This window comes from Mytilus edulis, chromosome 5, assembly GCF_963676685.1.
Source record: "Mytilus edulis chromosome 5, xbMytEdul2.2, whole genome shotgun sequence".
Lineage (NCBI taxonomy): Eukaryota > Metazoa > Mollusca > Bivalvia > Mytilida > Mytilidae > Mytilus > Mytilus edulis.
This window is the reverse complement of record NC_092348.1, coordinates 32,853,780-32,879,924: the sequence shown is the minus strand read 5'-3', so window position 1 is coordinate 32,879,924 and position 26,145 is coordinate 32,853,780. Positions and strand designations below refer to the sequence as shown.

General features: G+C 32.2%; 2 protein-coding genes across 2 annotated transcripts; both read left to right on the top strand.

The window, feature by feature from the left end:
- Positions 1–1,912: 1,912 nt before the first annotated feature.
- Positions 1,913–9,580, top strand: LOC139525047 (uncharacterized). Its single transcript, XM_071320225.1, has 7 exons — positions 1,913–2,060; positions 2,540–2,679; positions 2,828–2,864; positions 3,186–3,326; positions 4,001–4,121; positions 4,684–4,741; positions 9,352–9,580. The coding sequence occupies exons 1-7, from the start codon at positions 2,009–2,011 to the stop codon at positions 9,517–9,519; spliced, it is 717 nt and encodes a 238-aa protein (XP_071176326.1). The 5' UTR covers positions 1,913–2,008; the 3' UTR covers positions 9,520–9,580.
- A 1,533-nt stretch (positions 9,581–11,113) lies between these two features.
- On the top strand, positions 11,114–18,223 carry LOC139523472 (uncharacterized). Its single transcript, XM_071317534.1, has 6 exons — positions 11,114–11,140; positions 12,918–13,627; positions 13,991–14,128; positions 14,722–14,862; positions 16,740–16,857; positions 17,376–18,223. Exons 2-6 carry the CDS (start codon positions 13,576–13,578, stop codon positions 17,596–17,598), a joined length of 672 nt encoding a protein of 223 aa, XP_071173635.1. The 5' UTR covers positions 11,114–11,140; positions 12,918–13,575; the 3' UTR covers positions 17,599–18,223.
- The last annotated feature ends 7,922 nt before the right edge of the window (positions 18,224–26,145 follow it).

The following is a 26,145-nucleotide window of genomic DNA, read 5'->3' as shown; positions in this document are numbered from 1 at the left end:
ACTCACTTGTAAGACAGTCGCATAAAATTCCATTATATTATAAACGATGTGTGAACAAAACAAACATGATAGGTCAAAATGTCAAAAATAGGGATACAGCAGTTAAAAACAAACAAATATGTCAACAAAGATGAACACAAAGTAATATAGACAAAACACATCAGCAAAAACGAGAGACATGAATACAAAAGCACAACAACACAATGACGGGATGTACAAGTACCGAGCCACGAGACACGTTCCGAAAAGGGATAACCATTATTAACATCCCTTCTGAATTTCTCTCTCTCTCTTGTATTTTTATTAATTTAAAATCATCTATTTTATATATAAGTATTTATATGTCATTGCTTATTATATGCATATTTTACTTATTCATACTTCATAATTTTATAAGTATAGACTACGTTGTAAGCTCAGTTGTTTACGAAAAGACGACAAATCTTTTCGGGACAGTATTATATTATAAAACAATTCATCAACTGGTAAGCTAGTGAAGTTTTGTAAGAGTAAGTTAAACTTATGCATGGTTATTTTGTCAGTTAATATTGCCCGCAATGACGTGTGAAGACAATAATATGTTTTACGTTATGGCTCATATTAATGAGTATGGCCTTTTTGCATCCTCAACGAAAATTTAAGAAAGACGAAACTATTCCATTTTCCTTATTTTTACGTTTTCTCAGTCTTCTCTTTGTTAATTTCAAATGGTAGCTCTGGATTCTAGTGCGATGTTTATTTTCAATTGCATATAAAACATCTGACGCTAGTGACAAATTTGACACTTTTTTAAATTAGATTAGGAGCTTAGAGAATAATTGATTTTATAAGACATAGATATAGGAAGATGTGGTGTGAGTGCCAATGAGACAACTCTCCATACAAATAACAATTTAAAAAGTAAACCATTATAGGTTAAAGTACGGCCTTCAACACGGAGCCTTGGCTCACACCGAACAACAAGCTATAAAGGGCCCCAAAATTACTAGTGTAAAACCATTCAAACGGGAAAACCAACGGTCTAATCTATATAAACAAAACGAGAAACGAGAAACACGTATGTATAACATAAACAAACGACAACTACTGTACATCAGATTCCTGACTTAGGACAGGTGCAAACATTTGCAGCGGGATTAAACGTTTTAATGGATCCAAACCTTCTCCCTTTTTCTGAAACAATAGCATAACATCACAACAAAGAAAAACATACGATAAAATATCAATTGGCAGACTAAACTCAATCAAAAAACGTATGATTAAACAATGAACGAATAAATTTGATCTGCGATATCTGAATACAAATGCACAGTTAATTAAATATTAGAGACAAACATTCATGACCAAAAAGCTAACAAACAAATTCAAACACAGGACATGACTGAGAAATATTTAACCAATCAATGTTCACTTTAGAAAAAAAACGTTTTTTTTATAATCTTGAAGTTTATACAAATGTTGTAAGAATAAGTGAAAAATTGAAGATATTACAAATAATCAAAGATGGTGTACAGACAAGATCCATAAAAATAAAAAATAACAAAAAAGCATTATAAACAGTATCAACAGGTCGAATTAACAAGAAAATACGATTTGAGAGTACTCGCAGTTACTGACAGCTAGTTAAAAGCCAAAACCAATTAATAATAAAAAAATCATGCATCAGAGACTAAAATCGACTAAAACACATCACAGGGATTTAGTATTTTAACGTCATTAATAGTCAAAGAAGACATGACTTGTGCAATGCCAAAAATAAATGTATCGACAGGTAGTAGTATAGCTTATAATGTCTCTTTTTTTTATATCATCATTACTGTCTCTTGCCATCATTATTTTGGATAATACCAGTTCAAACTCAAGCTTTCTTGCTAACAAAATGAGACATGCGCCTTAAACAGGAAGGTGTGCACTTATCCGGTTCAAAAGTATAAATTATATAACTAGTGTGTTCTATTCAAAAATAATTTTCTGTTATTCTATTTTTCACAAAAGGTGACAGTTTACAATGATGTCGAATATCTTGGCTTTATTCTATGTGGTTGCTTGTGTTTATGCAGGTAAATAAGCTTTAATTTTAGGTTCGAAAATAAATATTTTTTAAAATGTAATAAATTCTACTAAATGAATATAATGTCCCATGATGTCGATAGACGTGTTTCAGTCATTGTTAATATCAAACATGATAGATACAGGCGGAGGTAGCGGTTGATGTGTCAATTTTAATTCCATAATATGAAAAAGTTTAAAAGTAAAATAACAAAAATGTCAAATCCGAGGAAATTTCAAAACGAAAAACCCGTAAGGAAAAAGCAAAAATCAAAAGCTCAAACACATCAATTGAATGGATAACAACTGTCATATTCCTGACTCGGTACATGCAAGGTGATTCTTTACTAAAAACATCATTTATACTCTTGAATAAAAGAGGCTCATTAATCAACATAGTGTATGTGATATGCTGGTAATTTTAAATGAATACAGTTATGTTTTTTTTTATGGCAGAATAATATACCAATAAATTTATTTTTTATTGTAGTATCGTGGCCACAGGGAAAATATACTTTAGTAAAACCTACATCAGGCTGTCCAACCGGATGGGTTGAAGGATGGCGATTACAGGACAACGAAGATGATAAAGGCAACATAAACTCGGTACCAGTGGTCATCATTTTTACGGTAATCAAATATTGATCTACTAAAACAAACTTAATAGTTATCCTAAAATTACAGTATGAAACATTACTTGAAAATTAAACAATGTAACGTTTCTTGATTTTTAGTCCGAATTTGTAAAAACTATTTCTTATATACCCTCTTACCTTAGACATATGCATTCATCCTTTTAAGGTTCAAGCCGCTCAGTCTTTAATTTATCATGGGTTTTTTTTAATACCTTTGTTTGTCATTTGATCTTTTACGAATTTGCCATGGCATAGTTGGTACATTTTTTACCTATGAGTTTGAATGTCCCTTTGGTATCTTTCGTCACTTTTTCCCAAATAAATAAGGCTTCCATCTTTGTTTTACTTTTGCATATTATGCTAAACTTAATTTCGTAGACAAGGAAACTAAACTTAACTGCTAACAGGTGGGATTGAGTTTTACGAATACAACAAATTAAAGGACAATTTTTCAAAATTCTTTTGTTAAGTAAATTATTCTCTTTTTTATAATCATTGCAGGTGTATTTACCAAGAACACAAAAACATATTACTGTTCAAAGATTCGTGAGGAGAAGGTTATAGATTGGACCACATGGACATTACTGCCATGGCCAAAAGGAACGTACTGTATACTAAGAAAAGGAGGATCGTGTCCCAAAGGTTTGTCAGTCATTTTTTTTTTGGGGGGGGGGGAGGGGAATTGTCTTAACATCTTCAGTTTTAACGTTCAGAAGTTTTAACGTTCAGAATTTATATGACAGCCGTTTCTGTAGTTTTGAAACTTGTTTCGGAGTTCCGAAAATAATGGTTTTGCCAAATAGCTCCAATAAAAAGATTTGATATTCTTATGAACACATAAAAAATATAATGTCTGAAATTATTTTGTAATACTAAAGGGCGTTCCCTCCGAAAAACGATGACATATTTAAAACATCATACACAACCAGGGAAGTGACAGGGTCGAAACACGTAGCCCATTCGGTCAAAGTTACTTTAACTTGGGGTTCCCTCGGGAGTTCTATATTCAAACACATTATTTAAAATTTCAATGAACTTGTACACTTTATACTTAACTGTTTCGGTTATACTGTATCATTCCTTCAATTTTACGATAAAACAGTTCCACCAAGCTAGTCTTATGCATTTTCTTGTTTTCCTCTATCTCTCTCACTCACTGATTGTAAAAGGTTAACTCATACCTCTACAAGTAAAAATGAGGTTTTCAATTACATAGAAAAAAGAAATCGTTCGATGTTCGCAAATAGTTTTTATGGTAAAGTACCTACTGTATAGGAATTAACCATTCTATTTTAATTTTTTTTAACAATATTTAGGATTTGCAAACGGACATGTTTATTGGGATGATGAGGATGATTCTGGAAGTTATAATAGTTTAGGTGGAACCTTGCCTGACGGAGCATATGGGAGAAATACATTGATACAATACTGCTGCAGGTAAAATGTATAATTATAAATAGCTTATAACTAGTCAACGAAATTACAAGTTAACAATATTAACTAGTCAACTAAGCTACAAGTTAACTTATAATTAGTCAACGATCTTCAAATGGCTTACAATTAGTCATTATAGCTAAAACTCATGATTAGTCAACAAAGCTAAAAGTTAACTTATGATCAGTCAACGAAGCTAAAGGTTACATTTATAATATGTCAAGGAAGCTACAAGTTGACTGAAAATAAGCAAACAAAGTTTTAAGTTAAAATTATAATTAGCAAACGAAGCTTAAAGATAAACATATAATTATACAAAACCTAGTTGACTTATAATTAGTCAACGAAGCTAAAAGGTGACTTATAATTAGTCAACGACGCTAGAAATTTATTATAATTATTCAACGAATAGTCAAGTTAAACTTATAATAAGTCAACGCCACTAAAAGTTGACTTATATTATAAACAGCTAAAATTTAATTGGTCAAGAACACTTTGTGTCAAATACCGAAATTGTTGATATTGTATTGATATTGCATTGATATGAATTTTAATTAATTCTCAGATCTGATGGACCGACTAATATTGCAATAGAACTTCCAACATCTAAACCATTCTATCTTCACTGTGTATCATCGCCACCGGAAATTGGGTACTAACGAAGCGGAGAGAAATAGAAAAAAAAGTAAACAAGTTAAGAATTCATTCAATTTAAAGCATTTCCACTCATTTGATGAGGGTGCCGCTTAAGAAATGATTTTATGATATATAATTCTTTAAATTATTAGGCCGATAAGTACAAAATTAATACAAGATTTTGTGTAATACTCCAAAACTTGCCACTTAGTACCGGATAATTTCGAGGTCGATCGTCCTCTGTCGCCCCATTCTCAAGATACTGAACTGTTTTTCATTATTTTTCCAGACAAGTTTTTAGATTATTATAGTGTGGCATCATATTTACTGAAATTTGTTGTCAAAAAGATGTATTTTAAAGAATATAGACCATAAAAAATAAAGTCTAGGGTACGGCAACTTGCTTGTGTTGACAAATTTACTGTATGGCAACTTGTTTTCAGCTGTACGGCAACTTGCTAATTTTAGAATAGTTATTTACCGTCCTTTCAAAGAAAATAAAGTATTAAGTTCAAATATCTAAGGTTGGGGGGGGGGGGGTACCCTTTTATATTAAACTGTTTTTGTCCTTTTCAAGGTTTTAATTTGTTTAAAACTGTTATTTGACTGATAAATTTTAAAAACTGTTAACTGTTTTCGACCCACTATCTGTAATCGTTTTGTTAAAATTTGCAATGTTGTTAACTGTTTATTTGAAATTGAGATTCCTGTTATCTGTTACTTAATACTTAAAGTGTTCACTGTTTTTGACATTATTTTCTCTGTTAACTGATCTTAACTGTTATTTACAAGAATCACATTAAAATCTGCTGTCCATATCTTTCTTTACGTTGCTTCCGCAAAGGAGTGACATAAACAGCATATATGTAACTGTACATGTCTTTAAAAAATCTTTGAGTATAGTAAATCCTTGATAAAATTGAGAATGGAAATGAGGAAAATGTCAAAGAAACAGAAGCCCGACCAAATAGAAGAAAAAACCCAACGCAACGAGAAAATTATGCACTAGAGTGGGGTGTCAATTCACAGATAGGAAAAAAACTTAGAAATGACACTCATAATGTTTAAACACCCTCTTTCCCTTTCTTCCTAATAAATAAGGCTTACTATTTGAGTTATGCATGTGTATATTTATGGAAAGAGAATCGTCCATAGATTTGATTTCCAATAGTAATAATGGTGAAATATAATCTTTTTTTGTTTGTTTAACCATGGCAACAATCAGCATTTATTTGATACCAAATATTGCAAAATAGGGGGTTGAACATGTCACAAAGATCTCAAAAATTTGGTCCAAAGGAAAATTTCAATCAATAAGAGTGATACCTTTCCTGAAACCATAGACATATATCTATCACAAGGTAAAAAAAAAAATCATATGCATTTCTGCTGTTTTTTCCATAAAATTGAAAAGATCGAGCGTCAAATCTTTGTTGAAAAACAATACAAAATTTCTAAATCTATTGTGGTACGGATAGGAACGTATGGACGTTCAAACCGAAAAATGTCTTATAAACATGCTAAAAACAATCTAAGTGTTCATATAAACCCACTAGGAAGGCTATATTATTATTCAACTATCTAAAAATCAAATCAATTGTACAAAAACCTTCATATTTAGAAAATTCGCCATGGCTATAATGCGAAACTACACTTGTAACTGTGTATTGATATACCTGAAGCTGTCTCCTAATCGAGCAATCATTCAACTACAAAAAGGGGGTAAAAGTTCAATGTTTGTTTCTTGAAACATATAAATGAACCAAAATTTAAAAAATGAAATAAATACAAGACTATATACAAATGTAGCAAAGGTTACGGACTCAAGTTGGGTCATGCAGGTGCATCAAATGCGGCAGTGTTAAACATGTTTAGGGATATATCATGCCCCTCTTTATACGTCCAACCAATGTAGTTATATCTGCCTTCTATTTGTAATGTACCCAAAACGTTAAAAGGAAAGGCCACTTCTTATCCAGCTAAAACTGTGGTCAGTCCTATGATGAAAATAATTCAGATGTATATGGAATGTTTGATAAGTTATATTGACCCAGAGTACCTGGACGGAATTGTGAAAAATAAATTACCTTTTCAATTTGCAATTCGAACCCCAAGGGTGACTGGAGTATAGAAATATGGTCACTTGGTCTTTTCCCGACCGGCAGTAAAACGCTTGCCGAAGTGGGGCGTCCGTTTGGCTGTGCGGGATGTATCAAGTTCGCAGTCACGTCCGTCAGAAGGGGACGTTAAATCCGATGCCTCGTGTAAAGAGAGTGCCACGCTCTTTGCACGTTAAGAACCCTTGCAACAACTCTTTGAGGGGTCCGTAGGTGGCCTGTTGCAAGGCAAAATTTCTGTCCCTATCCAATATACCCTCATTTTCCAGTGGCAGTCCAAATTTCCCCGACCATCATCCTAGATGGCCTCTATTACAACAACCTACCTATTGTATTTATTGTGAACTTGTTCTCGTCCTGAATATGCATGAAATATTTGCCACTGGACGTTAAGCAACCAACATTCAATCAATCAATCAATCAATTTGCAATTCGTAAAATAACTGAACAGTGTGGCCTGGTAGACGAGGCCGAAAAATGAGGACTATAAGGTTCTCAAATTGATGTCAAATTTTCTAGTCTAAGACTTCAGAAATGTAAAGATGGTCCAAGGCTTTTTTTTTTTATATCAGATCAGAGTTCTTAATTGGAACTTGGAGATGAAAGAGCGCTTCAACTTGTGACACCTTACATGGTTTTTTTCTGATTTATACACTGGTCCATAAAAAAAATTAATGTTCGCGCCCTATAGTATTCACTCATTCTATCTGGGTGTTACACTTTCCTACGTCATGACGATAACCCAAGTTTGCTACGACTGATGACATAAAACATTTACTAAACAATATACATAACCAGAAGAAGCCTCCCTTTTGCTGTTTGAAGCATTTTCGATTATTCATGACATAGTCCTTTTTCTTGGAGTCAATCACTCCATCTGCTTTTCCATCCGTTCAATTGTCTGGCCATGTGTCAATAAAAAAAATATGGTACTTGCGTGTGTCTTCTGAAAATTAGTCAGCTTTATAAAAGATTCCTTATGGAGCTTGGCATTTCTGCAAATTTATACAGTGGTTTTTAAACTTTTGAATACATTGAAGATATGCACTTGCCCTTTTCATTTCTTTTGGGTTCTTTTGGAAAAAAAAGGGTAAATTAAAGTTGCTGTTAACTCTTATCAGCATTTAAAATTTGTTGTTAACTGTTTTTGCCAAAATCGGGGTGTTGTTAACATGTTAACGGATCCCTCCTCCTATCCTATCTAATTATGCATTAGATAAAATGCATTAGATAGAAACACCATTTGCTTGACAGCATTTAAGATGTATACAAATGAAATTTTTCAAAAAGAAACTGACAAGAAAATTAATTCGAAATGCAATTCACGATTTGTTTCTCCTTACTTTCGATGAAAACAAAGTCTTTTCTTAATTTTGTCTGTCCGAATTCTCGATCCTGTGGTTCGGTGGTTGTCGTTGCTTCATCTCTATCTGATTTGTTGTTTTCATAAATTGTTTTGTTACACTGTATATGAGTTAGGCCGTTCGTTTTCTTGTTGAGTCCTTCCACATTTTTCTGTCGGTGCTTTTTATAACCGACTATAAGGTACGAGTTTTCGTTGTTGAAGGCCGTACGATAGCATATAATTGCTTGCATACACTTTATTTTATCCTGATGGATAGTTATCTTATTTGCTATCATACCACATCTCCACTGTTTGTATCTATAAAAAAAGCCAGCACCAACAAAAGATGAATGGACGGTTAATTTTATTGAACTTACATAATTTCAACCTAACAACAAATAAGAAAACAGTCGTTAGTAGTATAACGATATATAAATGTATTTAGGATAATATGGTTGAAAAAAACCTTTTTGTACAAAATCAAAAAGCAGTACGCAACGAGGCCTTCTGAACTGAATTAACGGCATATATTTAATAATATTTGATAAGTAAGACATTTGGTATATTTGTAAGCCTGTAAAGCTTTGATATCAACAAAATATCGTCACTTGATATTATCTAAACAGTGATTAATTTCCTCTTAAAATTATAATATATTGCAAGACGCCGTACAGACAAAAGTTGTTATTTTGCAATTCGCCGTACAACGTCCTGCAATTCGCCGTACAACAAACAAACAATGTTTTTGTCCATATTTTTTAAAAAACATGTTTTTGACAACAAATTTCAGTAAATATGATGCCACACTATAATAATCTAAAAACGTGTCTGGAAAAATAATGAAAAACAGTTCAATGTCTTGAGAATGGGGCGACAGAGGATGATCGACCTCGAAATTTTCCGGTACTAAGTGGCAAGTTTTGGAGTATTACTCAAAATCTTGTATTAATTTTGTACTTATCGGCCTAATAATTTAAAGAATTATATATCAGAAAATCATTTCTTAAGCGGCACCCTCATCACATGTTTGGAAATGCTTTAAATTGAATGAATTCTCAACTTGTTTACTTTTTTTTCTATTTCTCTCCGCTTCGTTAGTACCCAATTTCCGGTGGCGATGATACACAGTGATCTTGTGAGAAAATCAACCGCTTGTCAGCAGGTAAAAGGAATGAATGTTCGCAATGAATATATAAGGACAGACGACGAAGATGATGCAGGTAACGCAAACAGCTGGGCCGGAAGCTATCCATCTATAGAGGGAGGCAAGAATATACTTATGCATTATTGCTATTATGCATAAAGTCATACATTATATATGCACTTTGACAGAAGTTTGTTTAATAAATTCTGAGTTATTTGAATTTTATTTGTTGTCACTTATGTAAAATCAAGAAACGATTACCACTGTTCAATTACATTTTAGAATTTATCATTTTTTTTAGTCTTCAAATATTATATATGTTTTAAGTTTAGCTTACATCTATTATTTATCTCAGAAAAAAAATCTTCATGATGATTATTAAATTTAACAATTATTTGAGAACGTGTGTGATTATTTTATCATAACAGGAAACCACAGGCAATTTAAGTTAAATCGTTAGACAGTAAACAAATTATGTACATTTTGTTTTACTTGAAGTTAAGTGCCAAAATACTGCTTTTAAGTCTTTAAACAAAAAAAATAATACATGATGATTATTGTAAGCATAACATTTTGTCGTCTTTAATTGATACTGATGCAACAAGCATATTGAATAAATGCTCGGAAATATGTACATGATAAAAATAATAAAGGATAAATATTTAAGGTTAAAAGCTAATAAACAGGTTTATATATGGTTTATTGTGAATTAGAAGCATTTCATGGTTTAACATCCAAAGGCAATATTAGAAAGAAGCAATTTTGGTTTAAAATAGTATATACATAAAACTAAACAAAATACAATTCGTATTAAACTGATCAGCCTTACACATGAGAAAACGTTTACAAGATCTGCAAATCTGCGTTAGCTAATAATTTGTTTTCCCTTAGCAGGATTCGAACTCTTGTTTCTGTGAAATCGCGGGAACATCGTCTTTACGTGATGATTATTGTAAGCATAACATTTTACATTTTACATTTAGTACATTAGGTATAGAAGTGTGGACACATGGTTTCTCAAACTACCATTCTGAAAAAAAATCACAAAAATACTAAACTTCGAGGAAAATTCAAAACGGAAACCCCAATCAAATGCCTAAATCAAAAGCTCAATTACATCAATCGAATGGATAACAACTGTCATAGTCCTGACTTTGAAAATGCATATACTAGAACCTTAAGTCTCTAATCGACAATCATTCCATATGAAATCATGCAAGGTAAAGCCAAAATTTGAAAGGAGAGGCAAAGATTTCAAAAGAACGACCAAATTCATTAGTAGAAAACAAGCTGAAAATGCCATGGCAAGAAACAAAAAACAGCAGAAAAATAACAACAATACACAACATCACAACATCAAACACTCAAGACTGAGCAATACCAACCAGATAAAAACAAGATTCCAGGTGCTATGGAATTGTTAGCAAATTTTATCGGTTGTAGTTCTTTAAATTATATTTATCAAGTGTATATAGATATAAGGAGGTGTGGTTTGAGTGCTAATGACACAACTTTCCATCCAAATACAATTTGTAATAGTACCCATGATAGTAGGTCAAGCTACGGGGTTCAAAACAGATTTTTGGCTCACCGGAAAAACAACCTATAAAGGTCTGTAAAATAACTAATGTAAAACAATTCAAACAGGAAAACCATATTGTAGCTTTTAAACAAACAGGACAATGTACACTATCTCTAATCCGGTGTCAAACACAGGCAGGACGTTTTATCATTGATTTTTCCTCTATATGTCATCTAAACGGAAATCTGTTAACTTAAGGTGAGTTGATGAGAGCTTGTTCAATATTTCTCATTATCCGCTGACATATAATTCAGATAAACTTTTACTCATAAAGACATGATGATAAGTTTTTATGGGCTTTAAAGTCGCCTTCAGTAACTGCAAATATATATAACTTCATAATTTGTGTCTTTTGTGTTTTTCTTAGTTTTTGTACTATGTATACATCTGATGATTTAGGCTCTTTTTAACTGATTTTTATAGTTTGTACTTTTATTATACTGTAACACCACTGCACCGGGTACAAAGGAGAGTTTGGCGCCATCAATGTATGAACCTGTAAGTCAGTGGTTGTTGTATATTATATTTGTTTTCGTTTATTGGTTTGAAAAGGTCAGGTCGTTATTTTTTTTCGTTTAAATTGATTCACATTTGTTATTGCGGGGCCTTTTATAACTTGCTTAACAGTATACATTTTGCTCAGTGTTGATGGTCGTATGGTGACTTATATTTTTATGACTTCTGTGGCATGTTTGCCTCCATTGGAAAAAATTTTAATTGGCAATTTTATCACATTTTATTGTTTAATAAGTATTTGTACAATTTTCAAAAGCAATTACACAGTTTATCACAGTTATGGAAAGAGAGATTATAGGTTCATGAGCTTGTTTTATAACACAAACACATATTTTTAAATAATCGGTTGGTGTGGAATTTTTCTTCTTTTTTTTAACACTGTATAATAAACACCAATGTTTAACTGTGTAGAAAACAAGCTGAAAATCCCATGGCATTATATATAAATAGCCTACGATAAATCTTACCGGGCGATGAATCATATAAATATGATACAGTACACTACAAAATATAATATATAACCAGTCTAATAGGGTACAACATCACCAAAACATAACAATAAAATGAACAAATGTAACTATAGTTATTTGGGATAATAGATATCTTCATATATATAAGGATCGTGAGATATATATCTTACGATCCTTTACGATAGATAATCTGGTTAATATGGCACGAGAACACAGTTATTTTGTAGTGCATTTCTTTTAGACAATAAATTCAAATGGAAAAAAATTGATCCTGCTCTATCATGTCTATCTCATAAAGACTTTTACAGTGTACTAGTATTAGGACAAATGATATCAAAATTATAGAAACTTCTACCAGCTCTAACTCAAAATATTGACAAGATGTGTTAAGCGGGTCTTAATTTCAGTTTGACAGCTTCAGACGGTTTTTTTACCGTTTTTAACCGGACAAAATCACTACTTAACATAAAGATCAGCACCCAATTTTTTTTTTCACATGTTATTTCATTCCCCTACTTAATATATCATGCATTAAATATCAAGAAATAAATTGGGAAAGTGTTAAAAAAAATCAAGTTAAACACTGTTCACACTAGGGACAACGAAAACCAAATGACGATAACTGTGTCCTAGGACCATCTGTAAACGTGATGTGCTTTGCTGCACCATTTCGATTGATAATGTGGCTTCTTTTGTATGGGTCCCATACTGCAGACTTATACTCGAGATGTGGTCCAACTAAAGTATTGTATGAACTATCTTTATATGTTGTGGACCCAATTCATATTATCCATTAGTTCCATCCGAGTTATGGGTAATGATGAACAGTTTTCAAGTAATTGTTCACCATGTTATAATTGTAAACAATAGTGCTGCTTTTTTGGTTTTTGGGAGTGAGTATGTGTATGTGATTGTAAATCATTTATTTTATATTAGTACATTTGCACTTGTTTTTAAATGTATTTGGTTTATTATTCATCCTTTATTAGTATTGACAACGTTGTGCGCACAAGTCTAAGGGAAAATGATTGGACGATAGCGTTGTATAAATCAATTTATCAACTATTAAGCATAGAAGTGTTGTAGGGTGAGTCAAACTTAATTGTTAGGTATTTACATAGTTAAAGCTTAGGTCTTAAAATCTAGTCTTCTTGTGGGTATTGCATTGTTCTTCCACAAGGAAAAGGTTAAAAAAAAAACGAAAATATTCCATTTTATCATTTAATTTGTTCTTTTTGTTTATGCGATGTTTTCATCTGTCTTCAACGCAATATCAAAACATCAGATACAAATTTGACACGCTTCTGTAGTTTTCATGTTCATGAGCTTTTAGTAAGATCTGACATTAAAATCATGATATGTTTCATCAGACTGAGTTGACAGATTGCTTATAATCTATCGCTTTCACTATCAACATCATGGGGTCATGCAAATACTGTTGCTGAAGCAGCTTTCGTTACAATGAATACCGGTTTTATTTCAAGTTTTTTAAGAAATTCCAAGATATGCACCGTAGACAGTAAGGTCCATGTCTATCCGGTATGAAACAAGCATAAATTATATCATTTGAGTGTTTTATTTCGTATTTCGAAAACTCGTATCTTTATATTTTAAAGCATTCGATCTTACCAGAAGGGACAGTATACAATGATGCAGACTGTCTTGGCATTGTTCCTCGTGGTTGCTTGTGTTCATGCAGGTAAATAAGCTTTAATTTACGGTTTTTAAAATCAATATTTTTTATAATAAAGCTATGTGTTGTGGATCGTTGTCTTTCAAACATTTTAGATAAAAAATATAGGAAGCGGGAGTTGTTTGGCAATTTGCATTCTGTTTCATTTAAACGTTGTTGTCTGGTTATTATTAAATATATTTTTTTTCAACAAACAGAATGCATATACAAAGAGATTAATGTTTGTTTTACACAGAATGGTTAATTGGTTTTCAATACCACATAAATATTGAAACACATTTTGTATATGATATGCTGTTCATTATGAATGAATGATTATATATAGTTTTTTACATAATAATATATCGCATAATTTAATGTTTCTTGTAGTATCGTGGCCACAGGGGAAATATACTTTAGTAAAGCCTAACTCAGGCTGTCCACCCGGATGGGCCGAAGGATGGCGACATCAGGACAACGAAGATAGCGATAACAAAAACGCATTGTCCAGTGGTCACCATTTTTCTGGTAATTGTTTATTGATTTACTAGAAATAATATTCATGAAATTAAAGTATGAAACATTACTTGATTATTAAGCATGGTAACTATGCATGGTTTTACTTTACTTCCAAATATCTATTCCTTGCATGTCTTTCTTACTTCAAAATTATATATACCAGAATTTAAATTTTGTACGCTGGAGTCATAAGTGACGCACGGATGAAATAAAGTTATGCAATACTTATATTCCTTTCCCGCTTTTTGCAATACTTTTTGTCCTTTTCTATTTTATCAGCTCATCCTTACCTGAATAAGTTTTGAATGTTAATTGTTTCGGCCTCGTGCATCACGAGAAGACATGTTTTGTCGAAATGGGCATGAAGTGCCAAAAAATTGGTATCGTTCATATAATCACTGAAAGTATTCGCAACTCTTTTAATTTGAGTTGACTTCCATCACTTATATAACCTACATTTTCAGTGTAATTTCAAAATTACGATAAATCAGCTTATAGATTGCAAGTGCTGTAAAACAACGTCGTAGGAATAAAATAATATAATAAACAATTTTGCAACATGTTTAGTTAATTATTTCTCTTTTTTCTAATGATCATTTTAGGAAGTTTTGATAGGAACACAAGAACAAATTACTGTTCAAAGATTAAAGAGGAGAAGGTTACAGATTGGACCACATGGAAAATAGTGCAATGGCCAAAAGGAACTTATTGCATCTTAAGGAAGGGAGGAAAGTGTCCCAAAGGTTTGTCTGTCTGTATGGGACAGGGGGATACGGAGAGAATTCTTTCTATTGAAATTCACTCAAAATGTTTTAACTAAAAATGTTGCCGTTTCCAATGACACAAGATCCACAGTATCACGACATTATTAAGCTGCAAAGTTTATTAAATGATAAGCATTATTTTAGTTTCCATTTAAAAAATTATATAAGACCGTGTCATTCAAATCCAAAAAATTCTATTCGGCGCAATTCTATCTTAGATGTAATTTTAGTACAAATACATGTACATTTATTTTCGGTAAAGATGTCAGCAGAAAATATAAAAAAAGTAAAATTGAAACAAATTGCCATCAAAAATAAAATTTAGTGCTGAATACTGAAATATTTACAATTATTGTTAACTATAGTGAACCAGCAATAATTGTCAATATTAAATATTCATGTTAAAGCGTCCCTGGTTATTTGGAAATCAGTTCCTTAGAGTTCTTGCATTTATTTGTATTGCAATCCTGTCATATAATGTTGTCATTTTAACGGTATAATAAACTTTGTCATAAAAGTGAGATCAACCCACATTTAAAATGTCCCGTACAGAAATACATAAATAAATAATTTAATGCATGTACTTCACTTTAACAGGTAAACCATAGAATTACAACAAACACTTATAAATCAATCTACAACAGAACACAAATACAACGCCATAGAATTATCAATTGTGTGTCACACGACTGTATAAACGCCACAGACCGTGCCGTCACAGTTAAATTTCTAAAAATGGAATATAGATTTGAGATTAAGTTTGTAAGGGTGATATTTGATGTATTTTTTAACCGCTGCAATAATATTGATATATTATTGTGTTAGTAATGTTGTAATGATTTGTATATAAATTCACGGCGGTTTTTCATCTAAATCAAACTGTGTAAAACCAATAAATCCTATGCATAGAGTAACTCGAAACTAAAATCACATAAATTAAATCGATGATTAATTATCTTTTCGCCTACCTACCTATAAAAAAATACAAATAGAACAAAAACCACAAACGATAAAACATAAACCAGAATTACAAAATGTAACATCGTAACTAAGTATTTGAATGTCTTGTGTACAAATGCCGAGACACGTCCAATAGCAATGTGAGTTTACACTAAACAAAACAGTCAAATACGGGAATAGCCACGCTCAGTACTTAAAAGACCAGACGGCGTAAATGGTAAATCCCAATCTGAAACGTGGCTTTAAACTAGCTCTCATTTACTATGAGTGCTCTCAAATTTGTACTTTATGTCTTTTTTGGTTGTTTTTTTTTTTTGTGTTCTTTATATCGATCTTATCATTTAGTTCATTTTCAACTGGTAGTTTGTTTATATGCTGTTCTGTTACACCACTGTTCAGGTTGGGGAAAGGGTTTGGCGCAAACAAACATGTACCTGTCGCATCCTCTATGTGCTTGTCCAAAGTCAGGAGCCTGAAATGTAGTGGTTGTCGTTTGTTGTTGTGAATTATATTTGTGTTCGTTTAATGGTTTATTGGTTTATTGGTTTGTACATAAACTCATCATAGATGCCAGGATTGAAATTAAGTATTTGCGCCAGACGCGCGTTTCGTTTACAAAAGACTCATCAGTGACGCTCGAATCTAAACAAAAATTTTAAAAGGCTTAATAAAATGTTAAGTTGAAGGGCACTGAGGACAAAAATCCCCAGTTACTTCTCTAGTATGAATTGGTTTACAATTTACATGTCTTACACTTGTATGACTTACTATATACAGTATGGGTTTTGCTAACTGTTAAAGTTCAGTCACACGGTGACATCATTCAATGTTCACGAAAAGTGCTGATAATTTAGGATTTATGCAATAACAATTTTAATATTTTTAATAATATTTAGGATTTGCAAACGGACATGTTCATTGGGATGACGAAGATTCTGATAATGAAAATGCTGTTGGTGGAACTTTGCCTGATGGAGATTATGGCAGAAATACATTGATAAAATACTGTTGCAGGTAACATAACTAGAATGTGATGATCATATCATTTAAGTTAACGAGGTTTAAAGTTAACTTTGATTGGTTTCATGAAGCTAAGCGTTGACTTATAATCAGTCAATGAAACCAAACATAACTGATTATAAACCATTGAAGCAAAAAGTACACTTAAAATGTGTCAATAAAGCTAGAAGATAACTTATAATTAGTCAATAAAGCTCAAATAGATATAGGAAGATGTGGTATGAGTGCCAATGAGACAACTCTCCATCCAAATAGTTATTTATAAAAGTAAACCATTAAAGGTCTTCAACACGGAGCTCTGGCTCAAACCGAATAACAAGCTATAAAGAGTTTACTTACATTATGTCAACGAAGTTAAGAGATAACTTAAGCTAAAAACTTACTTAAAACTTTCCAATGAAGCTAAAAGTTTACTAATAATTACTAGTAGTCAAATACAAAATGTATATATGTATTCAAATAAATATAGACATTTTATTGTCATATTGATATGCATTTTTATTCATTTTCAGAACTGATGGATCATCTAATACTCCAATAGAACTTCCCACATCTAAGCCATTCTATCTTGTGAGAAAATCAAGTGCTTGTCAGAGAGTGAAAGGAATGAATGTCCGCGGTGAATATATAAAGACTGATGACGAAGATAAAGATAACAAAAACAGCTGGTCTGGAAACTATCCATCTATAGCGACTGAAAGGAATATAATTGTGTATTACTGCTATTATTCATAAACTCATGCAGCATGTATTTATTTCTGACAAAATTTATTATTTCTCCTAACTTTTTCGTTCTTTGTTTTTCATTTTTGTCGTGTTTTAAAAATTAAAAAAAGCGAGTTCCATAGTTAAACTAACCTACACTGCTTCGCTTATTTAAAAAGTTCATGTGTATTAAAGTCATGCAGCAAATGTTTTGTCTTAACTTCTACACTATTCAATTTTATTTTGTTGTCACGTATTTCAAATCAAGAAAACAATTACAACCGTACAACTACACTTTATTCTGTGTGTATTATCCCATGTAATGTTTTCTCATATTTATTTTTTTATTTTATACTTCAACTTTTATATCTTTTATGTTTAACGGAGCTATTTGATGTATTGCTTTTTTTCCCTTCTTTTTGGTAAAAACAAATAAAATATACGTTAAAAAGGACAATACAGCATAATATAACTTAATATGTACACAAAAAAAAACAGTTATGTAAGTCATTTATATGATCAAGCTATTGATTTGTGTTATCAATTTGTGTACTTATTCATTTTGATTTATTTAAACGGTAATTTTGTGAATACTAGTACAGTGCGCATATTCTGCTTTTAGTCTTTGATATCAATAAATGATGATTATCAAAAACATAAAGCTTTGTCGTAACCATTTGGTACTTATATAGCAAGCATATTGAAAAAATGTGCGTATATATCGGGCTTCTATCAACCAACTTTTATTGAAAAATTTTATGTGTAATTATCTAGTACCTAAAATGAGTAAGGAAGTTACAGCTAAACGATTTGAATGTGGATGTAATATATTGGCTAGCTAGCTTGCTTCATAGGTGAACAAGTACAAGAACCTGATTAAGTCAGATACATTTTTCTCTTTTAAGGGTAGACAAAAAAAGGGAACAGTAGTATACCACTGTTCAAAAGTCATAAATTGATTGAGAGAAAACAAATCCGCGTTGACGTAAATTTTACGGACGCCATCACGAGTTAGTTGACCGTTATTGAATAACCGTTTTACAAATGATATCGGATATGTTCCTTACGTCGTAACTACAGTCCCCTTCCCTTTCATAAATGTGATCTATCGAATTAGACTATTTACCGGATTTGTTATCTCATAAGCAACACGTGGAGCAGGATCTGCTTACCCTTTCGGAGCACCTGAGATCACCCCTAGTTTTTGGTGGGGTTCGTGTTGTTTATTCTTTAGTTTTCTATGTTGTGTTATGTGTACTATTGTTTGTCTGTTTGTCCTTTTCATTTTTAGCCATGGCGTTGTCAGTTTATTTTTGATCTATGCGTTTGACTGTCCCTTTGGTATTTTACGCCCCTCCTTCAATCTAGTAAAGACCCCATTGACTTTCTGAAATGTTTTTCCTAGCTATGATCTTCAAATATGTGCCTGTAAATAGTTTTTCAAACTATTAGATTATATATATTTTTTTTCTTTACCCTTAACAAATAAGAACAGAATTCCAATGTCCCCCACGTTAAACAGTCATATGTTATGCCTCATATCGTTCAAATGACGTGTTTTTCAACAGACTGTCGGCATTCCAATGGCAACCAATTGTGGCACTAATCTTGTCGACTTGTTTCTTTATTATAATGAGGCTGAATTCATACAGGAACTTCTTAGGAAGAAAGATAAAAAGTTAACAATATCCTGTAACTTTACTTTCCGCTATATCGATGATATTCTCTTACTAAATAATTCAAAATTTGGTGACTATGTTGAACGCATCTATCCTATCGAACTAGAGATAAAGGATACTACATATACAGTTAAGTCGGCCTCATATCTTGACTTACATCTAGAAATTGACATTGAGGGTCGGTTGAAAACAAAACTTTACCACAAAAGAGATGATTTCAGCTTTCCTATTATGAACTTTCCATTTCTAAGTAGCAACATTCCATCAGCACCTGCATACGGGGTATATATCTCCCATTTGAAACGATATTCCGGTGCTTGTATTTCCTGCCATGATTTTCTTGATAGAGGTTTGCTGCTCACAAGGAAGCTATTAAATCAAGAGTTCTAAATGGTGAAGTTGAAATCATCCCTTCGTAAATTTTACGGACGCCATCACCGTTATGGAATAACCGTTTCACAGATGATATCGGATATGTTACTTACGTCGTAACATCAATCCCCTTCCCTTTCGTCCTTCAGCTGGCTCTTAAAAAATATGCTTACTAGAACAGTGATAATGGACGTCATACTAAACTCCGAATTATACACAAGAATCTAAAATTAAAAATCATACAAGAATAACAAAGGCCAGAGGCTCCTGACTTGGGACAGGCGCAAAATTGCGGCGGGGTTAAACATGTTTATGAGATCTCAACCCTCCCCCTATACATCTAGCCAATGTAGAAAAGTAAACGCATAACAATACGCACATTAAAATTCAGTTCAAGAAAAGTCCGAGTCCGATTTCAGAAGATGAAACAAAAGAAAATAAATAAAATGACAATAATACATAAATAACAACAGACTACTAGCAGTTAATTGACATGCCAGCTCCAGACCTCAATTAAAATGATTGAAAGATCATGTCTTCATTATATGAATATCAGGCACAATCCCTCCCGTTAGGGTTTAGTATCATACTATCATAAAATATATGAGAAGAACATAACCCGTGTCATCTGTTTTTTAAATAAATGCGTTTAGTTCCGATGCAAAGACCCTATAAGTGAATCAATATTAAAGCCAAAATATGCAATCTTTAATGACCTGATAACAGTATCGTAACTATATCTGCTTTGTTAAGAATATTACCATAACAGATTGGATGTGAAATACCTGAACGTATAAGATGTCTGCATGTTGAGTTATATTTACGAATTATTTTCTTATACCGATGACTATTTACCGAATTTGTTATAACATGAGCAACACGACGGGTGCCTAATATGAAGCAGGATCTGCTTACCCTTTCGGAGCACCTGAAATCACCCCTAGTTTTTGGTGGGGTTCGTGTAGCTAATTCTTTAGTTTTCTATGTTGTGTCATGTGTACCATTGTTTGTCTGTTTGTATTTTTCATTTTTAGCCATGGCGTTGTCAGTTTATTTTCGATTTATGAGTTTGACTGTCCCTCTGGTATTTTTCATCCCTCTTTGACTTGCATCTAGAAATTGACATTGAGGTTGAAAACATAACTTTACGACAACAAGATGATTACCGTTTCCCAATTTTGAAATTTCCATTTTATAGAAGTGTTAAGACATGCATAATGAATGTTTTCAACTCGGCACTATCTTTTTTGAGACTAGTCCGAGACATTCCTGGTATAAATAAACTCATCATCGATACCAGGATTGAAACTTTGTATTTGTGCCTGACGCGCGTTTCGTCTAAAAAAGACTTATACAGTTTATTTATAATCATGACCATATCAATAATTCGTGTCAACATAGAAGTGCTGAATAATACCGGCTATTGTACACTCTTTGAAAAAAACTCCACCAACAGTGGCATCGACCAAGTGGTTCTAAATTAACTCATCATCGATACCAGGATTGAAATTTTGTACTTGCGGAAGACGAGCGTTTTGTCTACATAAAGACTCGTCAGTGACTCTCGATTAAAAAAGTCATAAACGTTGGAAAAAGATCACATTTCCGATTATGTTGACATTACTAGAGGTGTGAAACAAGGGGACTCATTAAGTCTCACTTTGTTCAACATTTTTATACATGATATATCACTAAAGGCTTGAAAAATGACAACCCTAGTCCATTAGAGCTGATAGATAGTAAACTATGCTTCCTCTTGTTCTCTGATGGTCTCCTTTTACTCTCAGAATCTAAGGAAGGACTCCAAAATAGTCTTAATAATTCAGTCTTAGATGCATGATTTTTTTATTAGTTGTTAGTGACTTTGAACTAGCTTTCAGTAACTGCGAGTACTCTCAGTGTCTTACGATCTCTTGTGGAGATTGCCCTCTTTTTTTATAAATAAAGTTTCCTTGTTTTGTGAAACTGGCAGTTGTCTCTAAACATGAATAAAACAAAAAGTATGATCTTTTCAGCAACAAAGCAAAAGCCTGAAACATCTATACTTGTCTATAAAAACGAAAAAAAAAGATAATGTTTTAGAATATCCTTACTTAGTTATGTTGATTAAATCAAATGGTAATCTAAGCAATAGTACAGCTGAATTAACATAAAAGGCAAAAACTGGTTTTTTTTCTCTGTTAAATCATATACCAATTATCTTGGTAATCTTCCTATCAGAGTGTCAAAAAACTTATTTGACGCCTCAGTGAGACCTATCTTGACTTATTATTCTGAACAAACATATTTAGACTCATATAAAACATATTTCAAAGCTAAAAAAAGTGCTTTGGTTTCTGGAAAAATGTGGACTCGTTTAATTTTATTTACAAGACTCCAATAGAAAACTTGCATCTTGGTTATTGCATGGTTACCCTTAGCACTAACAAGAGCGCCTCAAATTTTAGTACATGTAATGAATTAGGAAGACTGTCTATTGAGTGTCATATAAATACTCAAATCATTATGTATTTAGCAAGGCTTTTCACCTCAAATTTGAATCCTTTATTACATGAATCATTTCAATTAACTAAAACTTTGGATTCTGGTGGGGCCTATTCATGGTTCACTTTTGCAAAAGATATTCTTTATGAAACCAACAAGGATAGACTGAAAACCTGTGATAAATTAAAACAATTAAAAAATATAAAAAACTATATTAAACCCCAAATAAACTCATATTACAACAACCTGTTGATTGATAAGTTGAGTACTATTGATGATAAAAATAAACTTCGTGTTTACGAAGGACTTGATCCAAATCTATTGATTAAACCTTACCTCCATGACTCAAATTTTGAATTTAGAAAATTCATAACAAAACTTAGAATCAATGATCATTCATTATAAATTGAAAAAGGAAGGCATGTTAAAATTCCTGGCGAAGAGAAACTTTGCAAAAAATGCAAAGTACTAGATGATGAGAAACATTTCTTAATAAATTGTTCGCACAATTCTAATAATAAATAGTATACTTTAATTGTATTATCATAGAAGATAATTCATTTGCTAATCTCACTGACAATGACAAAGTTATATACATACACTAAACCCATCAACACCATCACAAGTGAATAAACTAGGATCATTTAAAACAAGTTCGACTACGAGTCATAACAAGACAGTTTAAATGACGGGGGCTATCTTAAAACAATAAAATATTTTAAACATTGTACTGTTATCATTATAATACTAATCGAAAAGTTCGTTCGACGATTAACAAACTTCAACAATGGCTTTTAGTTATTGACGATGATGCCTTCAAAGTGTTCCCATGACTTTATAGCATTTCAAACGCCACAAACATGTTCAACGGAAACTCAGTATTATGTTATAAATCTGTTCAAAAGTTTAGATTTATCTGACAGTGATGACATTTTTATGGTTCAATGTTGTGTTGCGCAAATAAGTAATAAAAACAACATCATTTATGAATCAGCAAAACACGAAAATCATAAAACAAACAATAATTTAAGAAAATAAGATGTTTTATGATTTCCAACAAAATGTGGAGTTCTGCGTACAGATTTCAACAATAGAGGATATGAATGACATAAAATGTTACTATTGATGCTGATTGAATTATAATTTGTTTTTCTCATCAAAATAAATGCGACCAAGTTAGAGTATGCATTACAATTCATTTGCAGCTATAAAACAATTATGATAAAATACGATTAATAAGTCGATAGAACTTAGGACAGGGGATCCTTTGATATTTACTTGAACCTATATATATATATATATATATTTAGTTACTTAGTTATTGAATTAATTTGTTTTTGTTTTTGTTATATGTCACAAACTGCAAAGTTTATATGGCAATAAAATATTGAATTGAAAATTGAATTGATATTAATTTCGCAAAAACAGGCAAACAATCAAGTTTTCAATAAAGTATTATTTTCAAAAATCGCTGATTGGCATTGAAACCTGCCCGAGACATTACTTTTGAATTTAGTATATATTTCATGATAATCGGATAAGAATTGTACACGTGAGAACGCTAAAAAATGCAGCATTCTCAATCTTCCAGACATTGTTAACCTGCACTGAATTTCAAACATGTCCGAGACATTGCTTATATAAACCTTTGATATAAATTTCACAAATATCGTAAAAGAATTGTTCAGGTGAGAGTACTTATGATGCATATTTCTAAACATTATAAATTGGCACTAATTTTTGAACTTGTCCGAGACATTGCAAGTATTAACCTTGTACACAAACTCCATATATAATTATGACAGGACTGTACACTTAAACACGCTCACAATGCAATTGATCTTCAAACTTTTACATTCAAGGGGCATAAGTGTAATGAAAAAAACTGATGGGCATTGATTTTCGATCTAGTCAGGTCATTGCTCATATTAACCATGTGTATAAATTTCATTCAAATCTGGCAAGAGTTGTACGCAAGAGAATGTTTAGAAGACCGGCGAATGCCAGACATTTCTATGTATTCCGCTACTCGTTGGGTGCATGGGTGGACAATTGTTATGCCGATCATTACTTGTGTTTATTGTATATTGTATATTTTTACAAAATGTTTGACAAAATACAAATACTTGCATAGATGTTGTTAAAGCGTTTATAAAACTCCATGCATAATACGTCTTACTTCAACAAGCCGTTTTAAATAAGAGAAAATGATTATGTTCTATTTATGAAATAGCAAATGTACGACCATATTAAGTACAGTATGTATAGATAAGATGTGTGATACATGGTGGATTATCTAACACACACGCACGAAACCCTTCTGTCTTTGACATTCAGTTTGCCTTTTTGTAATCAATATACACCAACTCATTGAAATGGAATAATAAATGCTACTAGGTAGTATGCAGTATATGTGTGAGAGTGTCATAGGATATGAAAGGTTGACTGTAGAATGATAAAATGTAGAACCCCATCCAAAATTGGTATTTCTTTTACAGGAAAAGCTAACACTATCTTCTATTTCCATGTTTATTTTTAAACTACACAGTCAGTTGTATACTGTTCTCTGCCATGTCTGCATAAATATCAATCTATTTTTGGGGGAAAGGTGAGACTCCGATTTCAAATAAAGGTTCTAAGGTACAGATGAGATAGATGCGTTTAACATAGTCATCAAATTGTGTAAAATGTAGTAAAAGAACATCATTTATGAAGAGGAATGTAAAATTAAATGATACTACTTACAAGAAGAGGAGTACAGCTTGATAATCTCATTGTAGACGGCCGTTCGGTTGTCTATAATTGCTTACTTCCAGGTTACATTAAGTCTTCTATCGAAGCTCATTCTTATTAAAATCAGTTCGAAGTGAAGCAAAAAATTTCAAACAAAAGAGAAGAAAGATACAAAAGGAACATTCAAATTCATGAGTCAAACGCAAGCTGACATTGCTATGGTAAAAACGAAAAATGAGGAAAAGATCCACAACCATACACACAACACAACATCGACTACTAAAGACTTAACCAAGAACCCCTGCAAATACCAGGATGTTCTCAGGTTACTAGTATTCGAAATGGTAAGCAGATCTTCATCGGTGTAGTTTTTCTTAAAGCAGCATTTTATACTTCCCAGTGACATTTTGAGTAATATTTTTTACTAATACATCAACATAATCATAAAAAAAGTTTTATGTGTAAGTTTACAGACCGACATACGACGAACGTCGATGGAAAGAAAAAGATAACAAATGAATTTTGGTCGAAGATATATATAGGCATACATTTATTTTAATTAAAATAAAATAACAAAAATACTGAACTCCAACGAAAATGCAAAACGGAATGTCCCTAAAGGCAATATCAATAACTCATACACATCAAACGAATGGAAAACACCTGTCATATTCCTATGGTGGTCAGATGCGGCCATTTCCCCTTTTCGTGTTTTCGCGTTTTCTCCTCTCACTTTCCAACGCGAAATCGAAAAATTGAGAAAGCGAGAAAGTGAAATCGAGAAATAGAGAAATCGGTAAATCGAGAAATCGAGAAATTGGGAAATCAGGAAATCGAGAAATCAAGAAAGCGAAAACGCGATATCGAGAAATTAATTTCGCGTTTTCGCATTTTCGTTTTCTCGATTTCTCGATTCACCTATTTCTCGATTTCCCTATTTATCGATTTCCCGATTTCTCAATTTCTCGATTTCGCTTTCACGATTTCTCAATTTCTCGATTTCGCTTTCTCGATTTCTCGGTTTCCCGATTTCGCGTTTGCAAAGTGAAAGGAGAAAACACGAAAACGCGAAAAGGCGAAATGGCCACATCCGGCCACCATATATTCCTGACTTGGTACAGGTATGTCCTTACATAGAAAACATATTTTAAAACTATAATGTCTTAGTGCAAGAAATGACGAAAAATAAAAGTACGTATATAGTTGGGTAGCCCTATTGAATATATGTCAACAGTTTTAATAATACATTTTTCAAGTGGCATGTGGTTTTTATTACACAAACAGGAATTCCGAATGAACATTATCTCTA

Excerpts from the sequence above, each read along its gene's own strand:
- LOC139523472 (XM_071317534.1), top strand. The coding sequence starts at position 13,576 with ATGATGCAGACTGTCTTGGCATTGTTCCTCGTGGTTGCTTGTGTTCAT. Across the intron at positions 14,863-16,739 it reads GGGAGGAAAGTGTCCCAAAG|GATTTGCAAACGGACATGTT; the intron begins GTTTGTCTGTCT and ends AATAATATTTAG. Across the intron at positions 16,858-17,375 it reads TTGATAAAATACTGTTGCAG|AACTGATGGATCATCTAATA; the intron begins GTAACATAACTA and ends ATTCATTTTCAG.
- LOC139525047 (XM_071320225.1), top strand. The coding sequence starts at position 2,009 with ATGATGTCGAATATCTTGGCTTTATTCTATGTGGTTGCTTGTGTTTAT. Across the intron at positions 2,061-2,539 it reads GGTTGCTTGTGTTTATGCAG|TATCGTGGCCACAGGGAAAA; the intron begins GTAAATAAGCTT and ends TTTTTATTGTAG. Across the intron at positions 4,122-4,683 it reads TTGATACAATACTGCTGCAG|ATCTGATGGACCGACTAATA; the intron begins GTAAAATGTATA and ends ATTAATTCTCAG.